Below are 18686 nucleotides of genomic sequence, written 5' to 3'. Positions count from 1 at the left end.
TCTAGCATGCGCTCTGTCTCTCACGCTCCCTCGTGCACTCCGTCATATGCACGATGCAGACATTAATGTTTCGCGTGCACGCGCTTGCTCGCTTGCTCTAGATTGCGGGAGATATTCTCCAATGTGCGGGCATCAGGGAGCCGCTATCAATATGCGGGAGACTCCCGGAACTTCCGGGACACTTGGGATGTCTGCGTTATAAGGTGACCACAGATCGTTAACCATACACCCCCCCGAGAATTTCTCAATGGGTTTACATCAATCTCAAAAATGATCATTTTGGTCTGAAAAAGTCGGAAATCCGCCGATTGGCAGAAAATTCTCATCCCTGGTTATTTTTAATTAGCATGCCTCTCCGTCTGTCTCTGTGCGTGTGCGCGCGAACGAGAAGAAAGAGCACTATGAATGAACAGAACGATAACCAATGGAATTTTTTTTTTTCAAAATCGCGAGTCTGATTGTGTGGCGCTAGGAATCCATTGTGTGGCGCTGCGCCACACAATGGTCTATGTATGGGAAACCCTGGGGAGACAGTGTATGCCACCCTTCCTTCCCTCCCTGAGAGTACAAGCTAATTTTGCTCTCTTGGGCTCCCAGGCACAGCTGGCTTTGGCATCATCAGAATTCGAACTAGCGATCTCTGTAAAGCTTACTTTTCTTTTTTTTTTAAGTAAACAGATTATGTATGAAAAAGAGAAAAAAAAAAACTGACCATCTGTGACCCAGGCCATGTGTCACTGTGTTGGGAAAGGCATACAGAGAGAGAAAAGGTGTTGTGTAAATGAAGCAGATAGAAAGAAAAAAAAATCTTACCAATTAAACCAGTTGAAAGTGATTCTGCTAAGAAATGTAGCACCAGCTTCAAAATATAAATAAATCAATCATTAGCAAGTGTATATACAGTTGTGGTCAGAAGTTTACATACAGTGACATGAATGTCATTTTGGATATGAATGTCATGGCAATATTTGGGCTTTCAGTAATTTCTTTGAATTGTTATTTTTCTGTGGCAGAATGTACAGCATACATCTTTAATTAAAAAAAACACTAGAATTTGGTGCACAAGTTTTAATTTTCTTTAAGTTTTCTGAAATCAACACAGGGTCAAAAATAAACATACAGCACACCTAATATTTGGGTAAAATGTCTCTTCGCAAGATTCACCTTGACCAAACATTTTTGTTTACCATGAACAAGCTTCTGGCAGAATTCTGGTTGGATATTTCAGGACTCTTCATGGTAGAATTCAATGAAATTAGTTTTTTTTCTTTTTTTCTTGGCATGGACTCAACTTATAAGCACGGTCCATTTTTTCAATAGGGTTGAAGTCAGGATTTGTTTTAAGCTTAATATTAACCTGCTTTATCCTCCACAACCAGCTCTGATGTGTGTTTGGGTTCATTGTCCTGATGTAACTCCCAAGTCCCAAGTCATGTTCAAGTTTCTGATGGTTTATGCTGAAGAATTATGAGGTAGTCCTCCTTCCTCATTATTCCATCCACTTTGTGCAATGAACCAGTTCCACTGGCAGCAAAACAGCCCCAGAGCTTGATGATCCTACCACCACCACCAGCTGGCACAGTGTCCCTCTGTACATGGTGGTCATTGTGGACAAACAACTCAATCTTTGTCTCATCTGACCATACAGCTATCCTCCGGAAGGCTTTTTCTTTGTCCGTGCGGTCAGCTTCAGACTTTAGTTAAGCTTGAAAGTATCAATTTTGGAGCAGGGGGTTATTTCTTGGATAGCAGCCTCTTAGTCCATGGTGATCTGAACTGTAGACAGTGATCCATCAGCTTCCCGTTCATGGCAGGGCTGTGCCATGGTGGTTCCCAGGTTGTTCCTGACTATCCAAATCAATTTCCTTTCAGCTGAGGGTGACAGTTTGGGTTTTCTTGAAGCAAAGTGGCTTGGCAAAGTGTCTACACCTCACAGTAACTTGTATACAATTGTTTGAACTGATCTTGGAATTTGCAGTTGTTTAGAAATGGCTCCAAGAGACATTCTGGAGTTGTGTACATCTGTGATCCTCTTTCTCAGATCTGCACTGAGCTCCTTGGACTTTCCCACTGTATTGTGTGTTGGTCAATCTAATGAGTGCTGTAAACAAAACCTTTTTATGAAAGCACAGAGAAGCTACCAGCTGTAGTCAATCATGATCACAGACAGGAAGTTAAGAAACATGTCTGTGAAGATTCTCAGTCATCCAGGTCATAGTAAACTGTGGGTGGTAAAAGAGAGCAACTGGACTTGCTTGAAGATTCTTGAAGATGTTTCACCTCTCATCCGAAAGGCTTCTTCAGTTCTGTCTGACTAATAGGGAGTATCAGGTATTTATCCTCTATGGATGAAAAGCAATCCTAACATGTCGTTGAGTCATCCTGTTGGTGTGGGTCACTGGGGGCTGGGTGTGAACAACCTCGAGAGTCATTGGGGTGATCAATGGATTGCTGGTTCTCTCTGTCCTCCTGGAATGAAATGTTTTTTTCTTGCGATCTTAAAGCCGAACTTGCTTAGGTCTTGCTGTCCACTCCTCTTGGCCATGATGCTGCAATCCGCTGCTGTCACTGATGCCGAATGAAATCAAAAATAACGGAACCCCAACTGAATGTCACCTCCTCAAACGCTTCACTTGCGCGTGCCCTCTCTCATGGTAGCTTACTGTATGCTCAGTTTCAGCAAAGCTACGTGGAATGGCATTTCTAATTCCAATGTTAAATAGAAGTAATGTCCACATTTATTGATAAAATTGCTCAGGGGAAGGGAGGGGGGATGCCCGTTTTAGAGGGGGGATGATTTTGACCATTTTTTATCCAGGGGGGATGGCATCCCCCCCATCCCCCCTCAACTCGAGTACAGATTACTATTATATTGAGATAATAATAATTAAGAGATCATCAGCTTAACATTAACAGCTTAATATATTAAATGAATAGGATGTATGAATAAATTACTTGATATATACATGCACATGCAATTTTTCTGTTTCATAGACGCAGAGATGATGGACTGTCGCTGAGGATCATGGGAAGGCTAATGTAGCGTGGGGAATAGAGAAAATCAATAATCGTAAATTAGAGTTATTATTTCGTTTTGGTTTCCCTGTTTATTATTTGTTCTGTTTTGAGTTGGAAAAAGGTAAACAAACACCAATCCCTCATTTTTTGGTCATACAGAAAAACAGGAAAACGAAATATTGAGTGGTTTTTTTTTTTGTTGTTTTTCAGATTAAATGGAATACTTGAATGATCGGATGATACAAGGACCTACATCTAACACTAAAAAGTGCACAGTGCTTCATTGCAAGAGTCATTTTTTTTAAATATTTATTTTTGAGCGAGTAAACCCAAGGCAAGAATCAAACCATGTTTCAGGAGTTACCGGTACAGGACATGTGCAGTAACCACCAGACTACCAAGACCCGCAGTTTCGTCTGCTCCTGCACTGAAAAAGTAACCTACCATATAGAATTTACCCAATAAATCTGAGGTAACAATTTGCATTGACTTGTTTGGGGTAGATTTAATTCCATATATTGAGTATAAAATAACTGAAATAAAAAGCTATGAAATACTTAAATTGGGTAAAATTTACCTCACATTTATGTATCTATTCTACAGCTACTTTCTCACTGAAATCGGGAAGCGCAGTACAAAAGCTTCACACATCATTTCAAGATTTTTTTTTATGAGAGAAGCGCCATCTAATGGCGACACCGTGGAATCGAATGAATGGGCGTGTTTAGAATTAAAATAGGGGAGGAAGGGGGGTCTGAGCCATTCATGGCAGCCGCCTGGCGTTCAGCTGGGAACTGCACGGCAGTCGCATGGCGTGCGGTTGGAACGGGAAAAATTCAATTGCTGCTACTGTATGCACACTCCAGATTTCTGTTTTTTCAACTTATTGTTTGTGTCACAATAAAAAAAAAATTCACCTTTAAAGTTGTAGGCATGTTGTGTAAATCAAATGGTGCTAACCCCCCAAAAATCCATTTTAATTCCATCTTGTAATGCGACAAAACAGGACAAACACCAACACTGTAAAAAATATAAATGACAGTTGTTGTTCAAGCTCACAATTTTATTGTAAACTGACTCAGAAAAACAATTTTGACATCTAACAAACAAACTCACGTTTGTACAACTCATTTTTCTTAGAAAATAACTAACAAAGATACTTGATTAAGCAAAACAAGTTTTTCTTAGTTTCCCTCAAATTTCTAAAGACTGTCCTACTCTCTAACAAGAAGTTTTAAGTTTTCTTACTTTATGTTCATTGACACGCCTACTACGGGGTTTCCTTCCTTTCTCCACAAGCCCAACGAGCTTCATTCTCAGACCATACTCTCATACACACTAAGTTCTTGAGCAGCTCAGTTCATTGGGCCCAATTCTAATGTGAGTAAAGACCGGTTCTTAAGAAGATCAGTTCATAAGTTCATAAGTTAATTTCAATGTGTGTATTCAAAGTGTAATGTGTGTATTCTTGCACACAATTAGAAATGCACATCTTGCATTCATTCTCAGACCCAATACTCACACATTCATACACAGTATAAGACTAGTTCTCAAGAAGCCCTGTTCATAGGGCACGAGTCTGTGAATTCACAATTGTAATGTGAAATTTTCAAAATGGTGAATAAAAGGTTTTTTTTTAACTACACTTTGTGTTGTGTTGAATGATGGGGTGTGGTGAAAATTGTTAGAACTCAAAAAACAAAATTGGTAGAAGTTAGATTTTACATATGAAACTGAAAGTCTTTGTTGATCAAACTTAGTATAATGAGTTTGTATTATTAAAAACAAAAGGTTGGCAGAATTCACAAATCTGTGTTGTGTCAACCTTTGACTTATTTAAGTGAAGAGGTTGGCAGAATTCGCAAATTTGTGTTGTGTCAACCTTTGGCTTATTTAGGTAAAGAGAACTCAAAAAAACAAATGCATCACGTTGCCTAGATAATTTCAGTTCTGTCAACCATTTTTTTTTTTACAGTGAAGGGGGATGAATAATTTTGCAAGACACTGTATATAGATACACTATAAAAGTTTATACAGATACAAAAAACAATATCTACCTTTTTTACCACTTCTTTAAGGTCAGGTGGAACATCAGCAATGGCTGATAAAACCAAAGCAACCAGCTGAAGTGCACAAGCTATGTAGAAAAGACAGAACCTGGGAAGATCAGCTATGTTCCCCTGAAAGGAAAAACACAAATGATTTATAACCACAAAAAAACCCCCACAAAAATGGTCTTCGCCTTGAACAAGCACTGATGCTCTGTAACAGTACCTGTTTTAATGCATCTCTTAGAAGGGTCTGGAAAGGAAAGATATCACAGATGACTAACAGCAGCCAGAACAGAAAGAGGCTTGCAGAGTCAACGGCTCTCTCCTTGCGTCGGACAGCTTCCTGGATAAGCATCACCAAAACCTATAAATCGAAGATTTGCATGATGAGCACACACTTCCAAATTCAATAACCTTTCAAACGTGGTAACTTTACATAAAGATTTACATCTTACATTGGGTTATTTAGTGTACTTTTAGTGAAGGTTGTGTGTTCAAACTGGAAAACCACTGAACACTGTGCACATGCTAGAAGGTGACGAACCAGCATTGGCATAGGCTGATAAATAACTCGAAAGCACCAAGTGAGAAGGTCAATCCACCACAGATGCAAAATGTTTAAAGAGGTGTTTAGGGTATTTAAATTCAACATGCTTTTTTTCCTGAAGAAGCTGTTCTGGTGAAAGTACGGTAAAGTACTGTGTGTGCGGCAATCAGAGAAACCTTATCAGATATTACGGGAGCTGCATTCTGCTAAGCAGCCAAATATGATTCAAAACTATAAATATATGGCCAAAAGTTTGTCTACCCTTGACCATAGCACTTTTGAACTTCCCATTCCAGATGTAGTCTTCTCCTTTGCTGTTATAATAACCTCCACTCTTCTGGGAAGGCTTTCCACTAAATTTTCATGCATGACTGTGGCGATGTGTGATCATTCAGTCACAGGAGCGCTGGTGAAGTCGGATACTGATGTTAGGTGAAGAGGCCTGGGGTGCAGTCAGTGTTCCAGTTCATCCCAAAGGTGTTCAGTGGGGTTGAGGTCAGGGCTCTGTGCAGGCTCTTTGCACAGCATGTCTTTATGGAGCTAGCTTTGTGCACAGTGGCATTGTCATGCTGGAAAATGTTTGGGCCTCTTAGTTCCAGTGAAGAGAAATCTTCATGGCACAGGATACAAAAAACTTTATAGACAATTACGTGCTTCTAATTTTGTGGCACTGGCTTGGGGAAGGCGGCATGGTGGTGTAGTGCTTAGCGCTGTCGCCTCACAGCAAGAAGGTCCTGGGTTCGAGCCCCGGGGCCGGCGAGGGCCTTTCTGTGTGGAGTTTGCATGTTCTCCCCGTGTCCGCGTGGGTTTCCTCCGGGTGCTCCAGTTTCCCCCACAGTCCAAAGACATGCAGGTTAGGTTAACTGGTGACTCTAAATTGACCGTAGGTGTGAATGAGAGTGTGAATGGTTGTCTGTGTCTATGTGTCAGCCCTGTGATGACCTGGCGACTTGTCCAGGGTGTACCCCGCCTTTCGCCCATAGTCAACTGGGATAGGCTCCAGCTTGCCTGCGACCCTGTAGAAGGATAAAGCGGCTAGAGATAATGAGATGAGATGGATTGGGGGAAAAATAGCATATGGGTGTGATGGGCAGGTGTCCATATACTTTTGGCATATCATGAAAGGTTTTTAAATTTATTTTCTAATCTTACCCAGGCTGTTTTAGCATCACTGTGCTTCCTTAGAGTGGGTGCGAATTTGCATACCTGTTAGCCCTTGCAGTTTGTCCACTGATGTAATGATTGAACATCCTGATTTTGGTCGACTTAGTATTTAGTGGTAGTGTAACAATGCAAAGTGTGTTTTCTGTGCTGGTAGGTGTGACAACAGCACAAAGCTTACAAGAGCAAAATACAACATTTAAACAATGCTTCCCTGTAATGCCATATTATCTTCCTGCAAAGATCATGTTTACTAAGGAGCCAGTTTAACAAAAAGCTGTGGTAAAAACAGTCAGTTTGCATAAAGCTGTTGAAAAACCTGTTGGCTATATGTGATTTCTTTACACAGTGAGTCTAAGACTTTGATCAAATTGTTGGATACACACGTGCCAAAGTGAAGAGGACATAAGCCTCAAATTTTGTCAAAAATCAGTTGGAAATGAACTCTTTAAATACAATTTTCTCTTTGTTCACTTTTAGGGGTAAACACATTTTAAAACATTACATTACTTGTGGTTGAGATACATGGAAAAGAAAAAAAACATTTCATTTCAGGAAAGTCTGTAGCTTTCCAAACTACACAGTACCAGTGAAAAGTTCAGACACACCTTCTAATTCAGTGTTTTTTCTTTATTTTTATTTCTTAAAAGACACTTCATGTCTTAAAGTAATGATGGATGTCATTTCTATTTACTTAGTTGAGCGGTTCTTGACATAATTATTTAATATTTACTGTCTGATCTCAAACTCATTGCAAAGGCAAGAAACTGCACTAATTAACTTTTGACGAGGCACACCTATTAATTGAAAAGCATTCCAGGTGACTACCTTATGAAGCTGGTTAAGATAAAGCCATTAATGTGCAAAGCATCATCAAGGTAAATGCTGGCAACTTTAAAGAATCTAAAATATGAAACATACTGTATCTAAACGGGCGGCACGGTGGTGTAGTGGTTAGCGCTGTCGCCTCACAGCAAGAAGGTCCGGGTTCGAGCCCCGTGGCCGGCGAGGGCCTTTCTGTGCGGAGTTTGCATGTTCTCCCCGTGTCCGCGTGGGTTTCCTCCGGGTGCTCCGGTTTCCCCCGCAGTCCAAAGACATGCAGGTTAGGTTAACTGGTGACTCTAAATTGACCGTAGGTGTGAATGTGAGTGTGAATGGTTGTGTGTCTATGTGTCAACCCTGTGATGACCTGGCGACTTGTCCAGGGTGTACCCCGCCTTTCGCCCGTAGTCAGCTGGGATAGGCTCCAGCTTGCCTGCGACCCTGTAGAAGGATAAAGTGGCTAGAGATAATGAGATGAGACTGTATCTAAACACTTTTGTGTTTCCCACATAATTCCATGTATCTTCCATGTGTTATTTTATAGTTTTGATGTCTTCAATATTGTTCTACCATACACAAAAACCTATGAATGAGTAGGGGCGTCCAACTTTTGACTGGTACTGTATGTATTAGAAAATATCAATACTGTATTTCATCATGTGAAGGGTTTTTCCAGGCCATTACACAAAATCTAACTCTCAGGTGCTACATACACACTAGTATATAATAAGAATGTAATCCATTGTACAGTTGTTGGAAAATGTTTGGGCACACATGGCCAAATTACAAAAACAAGTAAATAAATACATTTATTATTTACCCACCCTGTTCTTTTAAAAAAAAAAATTTTTTACCAGTGTTGTAGTTGAGTTACTAAACCTCGAGTCCAAGTCCAGTCTCAAGTCCCCAGTGTTTAAGTCTGAGTCAAGTCCAAGTCATTAAAGAAAATTTCGAGTCGAGTGCAAGAACGAGACTCCAATTGCACCATTTGATGGTGGCTGTTGCTGCCTTTATGTGAAAGCGTCTCTGCTACTGTGTTGGACTAACGATACTGCTTGACTGCCACATTTTAGTGAATAGGCTACAGATAAAAAGCTTGTTCATCACTCAGCAAGCCCCGCCCACTATCAACAAGGCAAATAACATGAGAGAGGGTTAACACTAGCTAGTTCATCGGTCAGCAAGCCCCGCTATCAACAGAGCAATGAACATAGGCCAAGTTTACATTAGACTGTATCTGTCTCGTTTTCTTCGCGGATGCACTGTCCGTTTACATTAAACCGCCTGGAAACGCCGGGAAACGGGAATCCGCCAGGGTCCACGTATTCAATCCAGATCGTGTCTGGTCTGGTGCTGTGTAAACATTGAGAATACGCGGATACGCTGTGCTGAGCTCTAGCTGGCGTCGTCATTGGACAACGTCACTGTGACATCCACCTTCCTGATTCGCTGGCGTTGGTCATGTGACGCGACTGCTGAAAAACGGCGCGGACTTCCGCCTTGTATCACCTTTCATTAAAGAGTATAAAAGTATGAAAATACTGCAAATACTAATGCAAATACTGCCCATTGTGTAGTTATGATGGTCTTTAGGCTTGCCATCCTTCCACTTGCAAGTGGTAAGTGACTTGCGCACAGCGGCTCAGTCCCGAATCATTGCTCGTGCACTTCACTTGCGTGCTCTGTGAGCTGCGCAGGGCCGGAGTGCGCACCCTCCAGAGGGCACTCGCTGTTCAAGGCGGAGTGATTTGGAGCACAGCCGCTGAGGAGGAAGCGATGAGCCGCACTGACACATTTCTCAATTTGCGTGCCGAATTAGTCATGTGATTAGCGTATCCGTGTATTGGCTTTGCTGTGTGCACGCGAATCGTGTATTGGCGTTGCTGTGTGCACGCTAATCGTTTTTAAAAACGTTAACCTGATGATCCGCTGATACGGTCTAATGTAAACCCCACCATAGTGTGTCACTTCCTTCTCTGGGTGGAATCTTAGGCTACGTTTACATTAGACCGTATCTGTCTCGTTTTCTTCGCGGATGCACTGTCCGTTTACATTAAACCGCCTGGAAACGCTGGGAAACGGGAATCTGCCAGCGTCCACGTATTCAATCCAGATCGTGTCAGCTCCGGTGCTGTGTAAACATTCAGAATACGCGGATACGCTGTGCTGAGCTCTAGCTGGCGTCTCATTGGACAACGTCACTGTGACATCCACCTTCCTGATTCGCTGGCGTTGGTCATGTGACGCGACTGCTGAAAAACGGCGCGGACTTCCGCCTTGTATCACCTTTCATTAAAGAGTATAAAAGTATGAAAATACTGCAAATACTGCCCATTGTGTAGTTATGATTGTCTTTAGGCTTGCCATCCTTCCACTTGCAAGTGGTAAGTGATATGCGCTGGGATCACACACACAGCGGCTCAGTCCCGAATCGTGGCTTGTGCACTTCACTCGCGCGCTGTGTGAGCTGCGCAGGGCCGGAGTGCGCACCCTCCAGAGGGCACTCGCTGTTCAGGGCAGAGTGATTTGGAGCGCAGGATGCCTGCAGAGCCGAGCGTATCCGTGTATTGGCGTTGCTATGTGCACGCAAATCGTGTATTGGTGTTGCTGTGTGCACACTAATCGTTTTAAAAACATTAATCTGATGATCCACTGATACGGTCTAATGTAAACATGGGCTTACCCAGGCCCGGCGCCATGGGGGGGGGGGGGGGGCGAAAGAGGGCGTCGCCCCCTCGTGGCTACAGCCCCGCCCCCTCAACGGAGACTCAGATCACTTAATTGTTTTCTTATGAAAATATAATGTATTATAGACGTATTAATAATTTGCATTTTCAAATACGAAATATTAAGTGGTTGCGCATTGCACAAAAATACATTTCACATAAATCACTACTAAAACTGGCACGGTAGAACAAATCTGATTGGTTGTTATGATTCTTACGTTGCAATCATAGAATTCAACTGTATTAAGGTAGGATTATTTCAAAAAGCCTGAATTTAATATTGACCCTGTTTTAGACATATGTATCAATCCTAACTACTGGGGACTAGTTATTGTGGGTGTACTATGTGTGAAATGCTGACACAGCCGCGCACACACAGACCTGTGATAAGGACAAGGGGAGGGGTCGTGCGGGCTGGGGTTTTACATGCACACTTACAAGTGCACTGTCTCTGCAATATCCTGTAATATGCAGTCAGTTTACGGGAGTAGTCTTTCCCCCACCGAATTAAACGAATTCAATCACAATATTGTGAATCCATTTTCTTTCTTTGTAGGCTAAGTTTATCTCCGTTTATGTTGGTGTATGTGTTCATATATGGTCCGCTTTGTGCGCAAATAGCGTAAGAATGTGTGTCGTTGACGTCACCCCCCATGCAGCGGGGGTGAAATTCATCACTTCAGAGTGTTTAGTCCCCTACACGCCTAAACTGGGATCGCGGATTAAGTGGTTAGCGTTGACTCGGTGCGAGTCAGGAAGGCTATTACTGGTGCAGCCACGGGGTCTGTTGATTTTTTTTAAATTATGATTTTGGCCGCCGAGCCAAGTACCTTAGACTTGCATTGACGTTTTGTTTTCATGCCGCGGAGCTATTTGTATGTATTTTAAATTTAAAGGACTTGCCTGTAGGTTTGTGTGTGTTTTATGTTTGGCATCTTTCCGGTTGTACCGCGTGTCTGTGAGAAAATTGGAGGGGAGGGTTAACAGGTGGGCACGGGGATTGATAAAGCGCAACTGCCCTGGTAATATGCCACATGATTTTCCCGGACTAAAGCAACCTTCAGGGCCGTGGTTTTGTGGTTGGCGCAGTTAATTGTTTGAAACATGTTGTCAGACCGCCATCACTACTACACACTATATGAAAAAATATTTGCCCCCTTGCGATTTCTAATTGCCCCCTTAGTAAACTGTTCCTGGCGCCGGGCCTGGTCTTACCAAATGACAATTGAAGTTCGAGGTTGTCCCGTCGTCTCCTCGATAGTTCTTCGACATATGGAACACATAGCACTGCATTTTTCCCCACTGCATGAGAAGTCTGTATAAGCAAAGCAGACAATCCTAGAGGCTTCTCTCCAGGCATTTTAGCGCCATTAACGTTAGTTTGTTTCTGAACAATGACATATGAACAGGTGAATGTGCATTCTCTTGCACAAAATTAGTATAAAAATTAATGTAGATATAAATATCTTATGCCAAGTTATTATGGCATGTTACAAAAAAAAGAAAAAATCCGAGTCCTCGTCTCCAATTTACGAGTCTAAATGCAGTTAATGCATGAGTCCAAGTCCGAGTCACGAGTCCTTAAAATTAGGGCACAAGTCGGAGTCAAGCCCGAGTCCTGGACTAGAGTACTACAAGCCTGTATTTTACATTAACCAACTCTACAGTAACTGTGCATGAAACTTTACAGAAAATTATAAAATTAGTTTAAATGAAATTAGTTTGCTGCAGATGTTGTTTTTACTCCTTTTCACTTCAAAAAGAAATAAAATGTGTGATTTGAGTGCAGGTGCATACAACTGTACACCATTTGTAAGTGATTTTTCTGCAGCAATGGAAAATAATCGAAGTATAATGTAGATGAAATTTGTCATGCATACAGTATACTACTTGTATAATAATAAATAATTGAATTGTCAAACATATCATCTCTAGCCGCTTTATCCTTCTACAGGGTCGCAGGCAAGCTGGAGCCTATCCCAGCTGACTACGGGCGAAAGGCGGGGTACACCCTGGACAAGTCGCCAGGTCATCACAGGGCTGACACATAGACACAGACAACCATTCACACTCACATTCACACCTACAGTCAATTTAGAGTCACCAGTTAACCTAACCTGCATGTCTTTGGACTGTGGGGGAAACCGGAGCACCCGGAGGAAACCCACGCGGACACGGGGAGAACATGCAAACTCCGCACAGAAAGGCCCTCGCCGGCCACAGGGCTCGAACCCAGACCTTCTTGCTGTGAGGCAACAGCGCTAACCACTACACCACCGTGCCACCATTGTCAAACATGATTTAAAAAAAGGAAAATATTGGGAGGCGAAAAAACCCTTCTAATATCTTGCAGTGTCTTTAGGCTGTGATAATCATAATTTAATACACTTCACAATAAAGAGGTGGGAAAATGATCCCATGAATATTCTCAGGATTTGAAGATCTAAGCCACAACTGATCATTAGCTTACCCAAGAGACTCCGAACAGCACAGGATTAACATAAAGCACAGCAGGAATTTTAACCAATGAGTCATTCGTCGGCCCGTAATCTTCAGCAAGTGTGACAATGAGTCCAGCAATAGCTGTCAGGAACAGAAGTCCTGCTATGACCTGATGGAAAAATTGAATTAGATTCATTCATTCAGTAGAAAAGAAAGTGTCAATCTAAATTAAGTACACTAGGGTGCATCAGTTGCCCCGTAAAAATGAAAAGTTCCTCTGATCATGATGCATTTTTGTTTTTATGTTCCTTTTGGTAAGAAAACACACTGGGTGAAATATTTTGACAAAATTCAAAAGTTTAATGGTGGCACCAGGAGCTCAAAGTTACGGAAAAAGCTGCTATTTTATGACTTATGACAATTTCGATCACTTTTCATGAAACATTATGGCACCTTATAGAGTATACCAAATATCTTAGATACACATTTTTAGTACATATTCTAAATATATTATCAAGCACAGTTTGAGTTTTAGCTGTTCATTGAATCATTGTTCAACTACTTTGAACAATACAAATGTATTATGAATCACATTAATGCTTCTCAGTCCCTTGCAAAGGTTCTTAACATGATCTCTGGGTCACAAGAAATCAATAAATGGAGTCCAACATTGTGATTCAAACCTTACGCGAAAACATAAGCGTTTTTTTTGGCAAAAAATGAACCTCATGGTGCTACCATTAGACTTTTGAATATGGTCAAAAAATTTTACAGGATGTCTTTATTGGTGAAAAGGAACACCCAAACAAAAATGCATCAGATTTTATGAAAGTGACAGCAACTGATGCACCCTAATGTACACAATAATGAAATGTCAAGTCCTAAAATGAAGCCTCCTCAAGGATCTGGAATACCCTTTTTTTTTTTTTTGTAGCTGCACACACCAGAGAGTGAAAGCCTAATAAACAAAATGTCACCAAATACATCTTCACATTGATGACAGAATTTGTTTGCTTTTTGAGCAATGATAGTCTGAATAATGAAATTGAAAATGTGGATAGGTGTATGTGTTTCATTTTCTGGTTGGCCAGATCATTTGGATTCACTGTGAAGAAGTCATTAGTCCTCAGTAGACTGGGGACCCATCTGACCTGTGTGACTGTGCAAACTATATTCTCTTTGGAGAGGGTATTAATGCTCTTTAAAGGAATAAAAGGCTGAATAATAAGTCATACCTGCTTGCAGATATAGAGTTTGGACAAGGGAGTTTTGGGAGCTTTTTTCTTGAAGAGTCTGGCCAAGTGTAAAGGAGCACAAAGCCACAGGAATCCCAGCAGGACCCACACCAACACTGTTCTCTCCACACACACCGGCAAGTCTGGGTCCTCACGATCCAGGAATGAGGCATTCTGAAGTGGACATACATACACACACAGGGTGTTTCAAAAATTTGATATCATTTCACAATCTAATAACTTTGCCAATTCTTGTTCAACTGACCTCAAATTTTAACAGTATGTGTGGAAACAGGTCAAAATTTTAGGTTTAATATTTTTTGTTTTTATCTTTTTAGGTATAGAAATGCCATTCACTGGAAAAGAAAAGGTGTTTTGTGTGTTAGTTTTGTTGGGATTCGAACCTGGCTCACTGGTGTGATAATCCAGCAAACCCCCACTAGGCCACCAGGGGGATGACTCAAGTGCAGAGGCGTGAGGTGGAAGTAGAAAAGTATCAAAAAGTTTATTTACAAAATGTACAATCCACGGCAAAAAACAAAAGTAATCCAAAAGCTCAGAAGATAAAGGGAAAATAAAAAATATCCAAAAGCTCAAAGTCCAAAAATAAGAAAAGAAAAGGCAAAAATGCAAACGCTCAGAAGATCTCAAAAATGGTAAAAACAAAATTCAAAAAGGTCCAAAAAGAAAGCAAAGTACAAAAACCACAAAGACACAGGCAAGGACCATGGAACAGAGGGAACTAGCACTAACAGGCATAGCATAGGAAAAAGACTCCATGACAAGGGAACAAACAGAGGGGTATTTATACACACACTAATTAAGGAACAGGGCGGGGCAGGAAACAGGCAATGAAGACAAACACAAAAACACAGTGACGGCCTCTCGAGGCCAAAACAAACATGACAAGATGGAAATAACAGTGGCCTCTAGAGGCCAAAACAGTCCCAGTCCTAACAAGAGTATGCTCGAACACAGTCGAACAAGACTGTGCAGCGTGCATTTATGAGAGAATTCTATAAAAATGCACTGTTATGGGCAGCACGATGGTGTAGTGGTTAGCACTGTCACCTCACAGCAAGAAGGTCCTGTGTTTGAGACCAGCAGCCAGCGAGGGCCTTTCTGTGTGGAGTTTGCATGTTCTCCCCTTGTCTGCGTGGGTTTCCTCCGGGTGCTCCGGTTTCCCCCGCAGTCCAAAGACATGCAGGTTAGGTTAACTGGTGACTCTAAATTGACCGTAGGTGTGAATGTGAGTGTGAATGGTTGTTTGTCTCTGTGTGTCAGCCCTGCGATGACCTGGTGACTTGTCCAGGGTGCACCCCGCCTTTCGCCCGTAGTCAGCTGGGATAGGCTCCAGCTTGCCTGTGACCCTGTAGAACAGGATAAGCGGCTACAGATAATGGATGGATGGATGCACTGTTACCAGAAAAGACTGCTACCAAAGACATGCTGCAGCATGTTTGGCAGGAGCTAGATTACCAACTTGACATCTGTCTGTGTCTCAGGTGGCGCGCATATTGAAAATTTGTGAAATCATTTATGGAATCCACATACCTTTGAATTTTTCATTCAAATTTTGAGGAATAAATATTATATTGCTCAACATTAAGCCTGTTCAGTTTCATTTGCCTAGACTATGTAGTTTCTGGGATATTTACATCTTCTCATCTCATCTCATTATCTGTAGCCACTTTAACCTGTTCTACAGGGTCGCAGGCAAGCTGGAGCCTATCCCAGCTGACTATGGGCGAAAGGCGGGGTACACCCTGGACAAGTCAACAGGTCATCACAGGGCTGACACATAGACACAGACAACCATTCACACTCACATTCACACCTACAGTCAATTTAGAGCCACCAGTTAACCTAACCTGCATGTCTTTGGACTGTGGGGGAAAACAGAGCACCCGGAGGAAACCCACGCAGACACAGGGAGAATGTGCAAACTCCACACAGAAAGGCCCTCGCCGGCCACTGGGCTCAAACCCAGAACCTTCTTGCTGTGAGGTGACAGCACTAACCACTATACCATTGTGCTGCCCCCAAAATAAAATCCTTTATATATTATTTATATTCAACTCTCATATCATGATTTCTCCAACCGTACACACTTTCAGTGAATTCTTTCTCAAATTGATTATGACTATTGCTCAATATACACTCATTAAAAACACAATATAAACACAGAACTCTCATTTCAAGTTAATATCAGTACCTATATATCCATAAAAGATATTTCACATCAACTCAAACACTCAAGTGTATTATGTGGTTAAATCACTAATTACTTATTATTAACCAAGCATTAATGAAGCGTAATAGAAAGAACCGTTATTTTATCAGTAATGTCATATTCTACTTCACCCAGATTGTTAACTAGTCATTTTTTCGGTTGTATCTCACAACACTTGATTAAGCATTCAATTGAAGCAGATATTTAAGTGGTCTTCACTTCTTCTTCTTCTTTTGTATAAATACAAATAAATACATATTTTTCTCAAGTAGAGCATGTATGTTTCATCAAAACAAAATTATAAAGATTTAGCCAAAGTGTAACATTATCATAAAAAATAAATACTGTTCCAAAACTCACCCAAAAAGTTGACCCACAGTACTCGTCCAGAGCGGCAGACATAATTTCACCTTTTTCACCTCAAACAATCAGTGTGAATAGAGGCGATGTTCCCTGGTAGCCTGTGATGGTGATTCTTACAGCTTCCCAGACATATGGTTCTGGAGGACCTTTCATAAAGTTTTAAACGCAGATTCTGTTAATGCTTAACTGTTGCTCTGCTGTTGAATGTTCACTAACTTATGAGCTAATTATTACAGCTTGTCAGCCATAAACCTCCAGAAAAAAAATATAAACTATAACTTTCATGAGACATAGATCTAAGTTAATGCTTAACCTTATTTTTGTGTTATGTCATTGCTGAATCCTGAAAACCAATAAAATGATTGGACTGCGGTCTGTGTCATTATTAAGCAGCAACCCTTTGCTCTGGTTCTGAATAAAAAATAATATGGAGGTGACCAAATCCCTGTCCAAAGGAGCATGCCATGAGTCATGGTATGTTTTTTCAGTGCAACATTTGAAAGTTCAAAAGAATATTTGCATGAGAGGAAAGGGGGAGGATGAGAGAGAGAGAGAGAGAGAGAGAGAGAGCTTGATTGTTATTCACTTCCCCCTTCATGTTTCCTGAACATCAAGGCTCAGAGCTTCAGGACTTTGGGTCGAGGGCTTCTTCAGTTATGAGCCAAATACAACACTCTTTTCCTTCAGAAGAAAAAAAAATATTCCATTCCCATCAAATAGTAAATGATGATCAAGGAATAAACTATTTTATTCATTGACATTCATCATCAAACTGCTCCATGGTCTCTTTATTACCTTTAAATTTTAGAAATTATATAAACTTTGGCCTTTTACAGATATGACCAGGAAGGTTTACAGACATCCCAAAGCCTTGAAGATTTCACTTTCCATCCACACCTTCAAATGAATATTGAACACTGAATGAAGACTATTCATTACATCTTTGAGGATGAAACTGAGTAATCGTCATCCTCTTTAAGAAATAAAATGAATTCATACTGTTTTATGGTCCATAATTAGACTCATACAGTAACTTCTTCTCCCTTGTCCAGCATTGTTGCCAGGTTGGGGTCCATGTGGACCCTATTGATCCACATGTCATATTAATTGGAGCATAGTTTTACGCCAGATGCCCTTCCCTTCCCAGATGTCACAACCCTCCCATTTCTGGGCTTGAGAAACAACTATTCACACACACAAATTAGAGTAGCCAGTTAACCTAACTGCATGTCTTTGGACTGAAACCGAAGCACCTGGAGGAAACCCACGCAGACACTGGGAGAACATGCAAACTCCACACAGAAAGGCCCCCACTGGCCACTGGGCTCAAACCAAGAACCTTCTTGCTGTGAGGCAACAGTGCTAACCACTACACCACCCATGCTCAAACAGTATTTGTATAATGTCTTTGACTCAATTTAAGGTACAAAAGGTCAATGATAAACCTTCCCTAGGACATGATGAACTAACTCTATGTACAGCACCTTCAGTATGTTTTATTACAACCCCGATTCCAAAAAAGGTGGGACAAAGTACAAATTGTAAATAAAAACGGAATGCAATAATTTACAAATATCAAAAACTGATATTGTATTCACAATAGAACATAGACAACATATCAAATGTTGAAAGTGAGACATTTTGAAATTTCATGCCAAACATTGGCTCATTTGAAATTTCATGACAGCAACACATCTCAAAAAAGTTGGGACAGGGGCAATAAGAGGCTGGAAAAGCTAAAGGTACAAAAAAGGAACAGCTGGAGGACCAAATTGCAACTCATTAGGTCAATTGGCAATAAGTCATTAACATGACTGGGTATGAAAAGAGCATCTTGGAGTGGCAGTGGCTCTCAGAAGTAAAGATGGGAAGAGGATCACCAATCCCCCTAATTCTGCGCCGACAAATAGTGGAGCAGTATCAGAAAGGAGTTCGACAGTGTAAAATTGCAAAGAGTTTGAACATATCATCATCTACAGTGCATAATATCATCAAAAGATTCAGAGAATCTGGAAGAATCTCTGTGCGTAAGGGTCAAGGCCGGAAAACCATACTGGGTGCCCGTGATCTTCAGGCCCTTAGATGGCA

General features: G+C 41.2%; 1 protein-coding gene across 1 annotated transcript in view; it reads right to left on the bottom strand.

The window, feature by feature from the left end:
• The window catches only part of LOC132882560 (ATP-binding cassette sub-family C member 2-like), a 144311-nt gene extending 127674 nt beyond the window's left edge, over window positions 1–16637 (bottom strand). Inside the window, exons 1-6 of the mRNA XM_060915654.1 lie at window positions 16596–16637; window positions 14003–14176; window positions 12796–12936; window positions 5293–5433; window positions 5060–5198; window positions 814–859 (exon numbers count right to left, since the gene is read on the bottom strand). Coding sequence (XP_060771637.1) covers window positions 814–859; window positions 5060–5198; window positions 5293–5433; window positions 12796–12936; window positions 14003–14176; window positions 16596–16637 — 683 coding nt within the window. The remainder of the gene's footprint in view (window positions 1–813; window positions 860–5059; window positions 5199–5292; window positions 5434–12795; window positions 12937–14002; window positions 14177–16595) is intronic.
• Between the last annotated feature and the right edge of the window lie 2049 nt (window positions 16638–18686).

The sequence above is a fragment of the Neoarius graeffei genome, chromosome 3 (genome assembly GCF_027579695.1).
Source record: "Neoarius graeffei isolate fNeoGra1 chromosome 3, fNeoGra1.pri, whole genome shotgun sequence".
NCBI lineage: Eukaryota > Metazoa > Chordata > Actinopteri > Siluriformes > Ariidae > Neoarius > Neoarius graeffei.
This window is presented reverse-complemented; position numbering and strand designations above follow the sequence as displayed.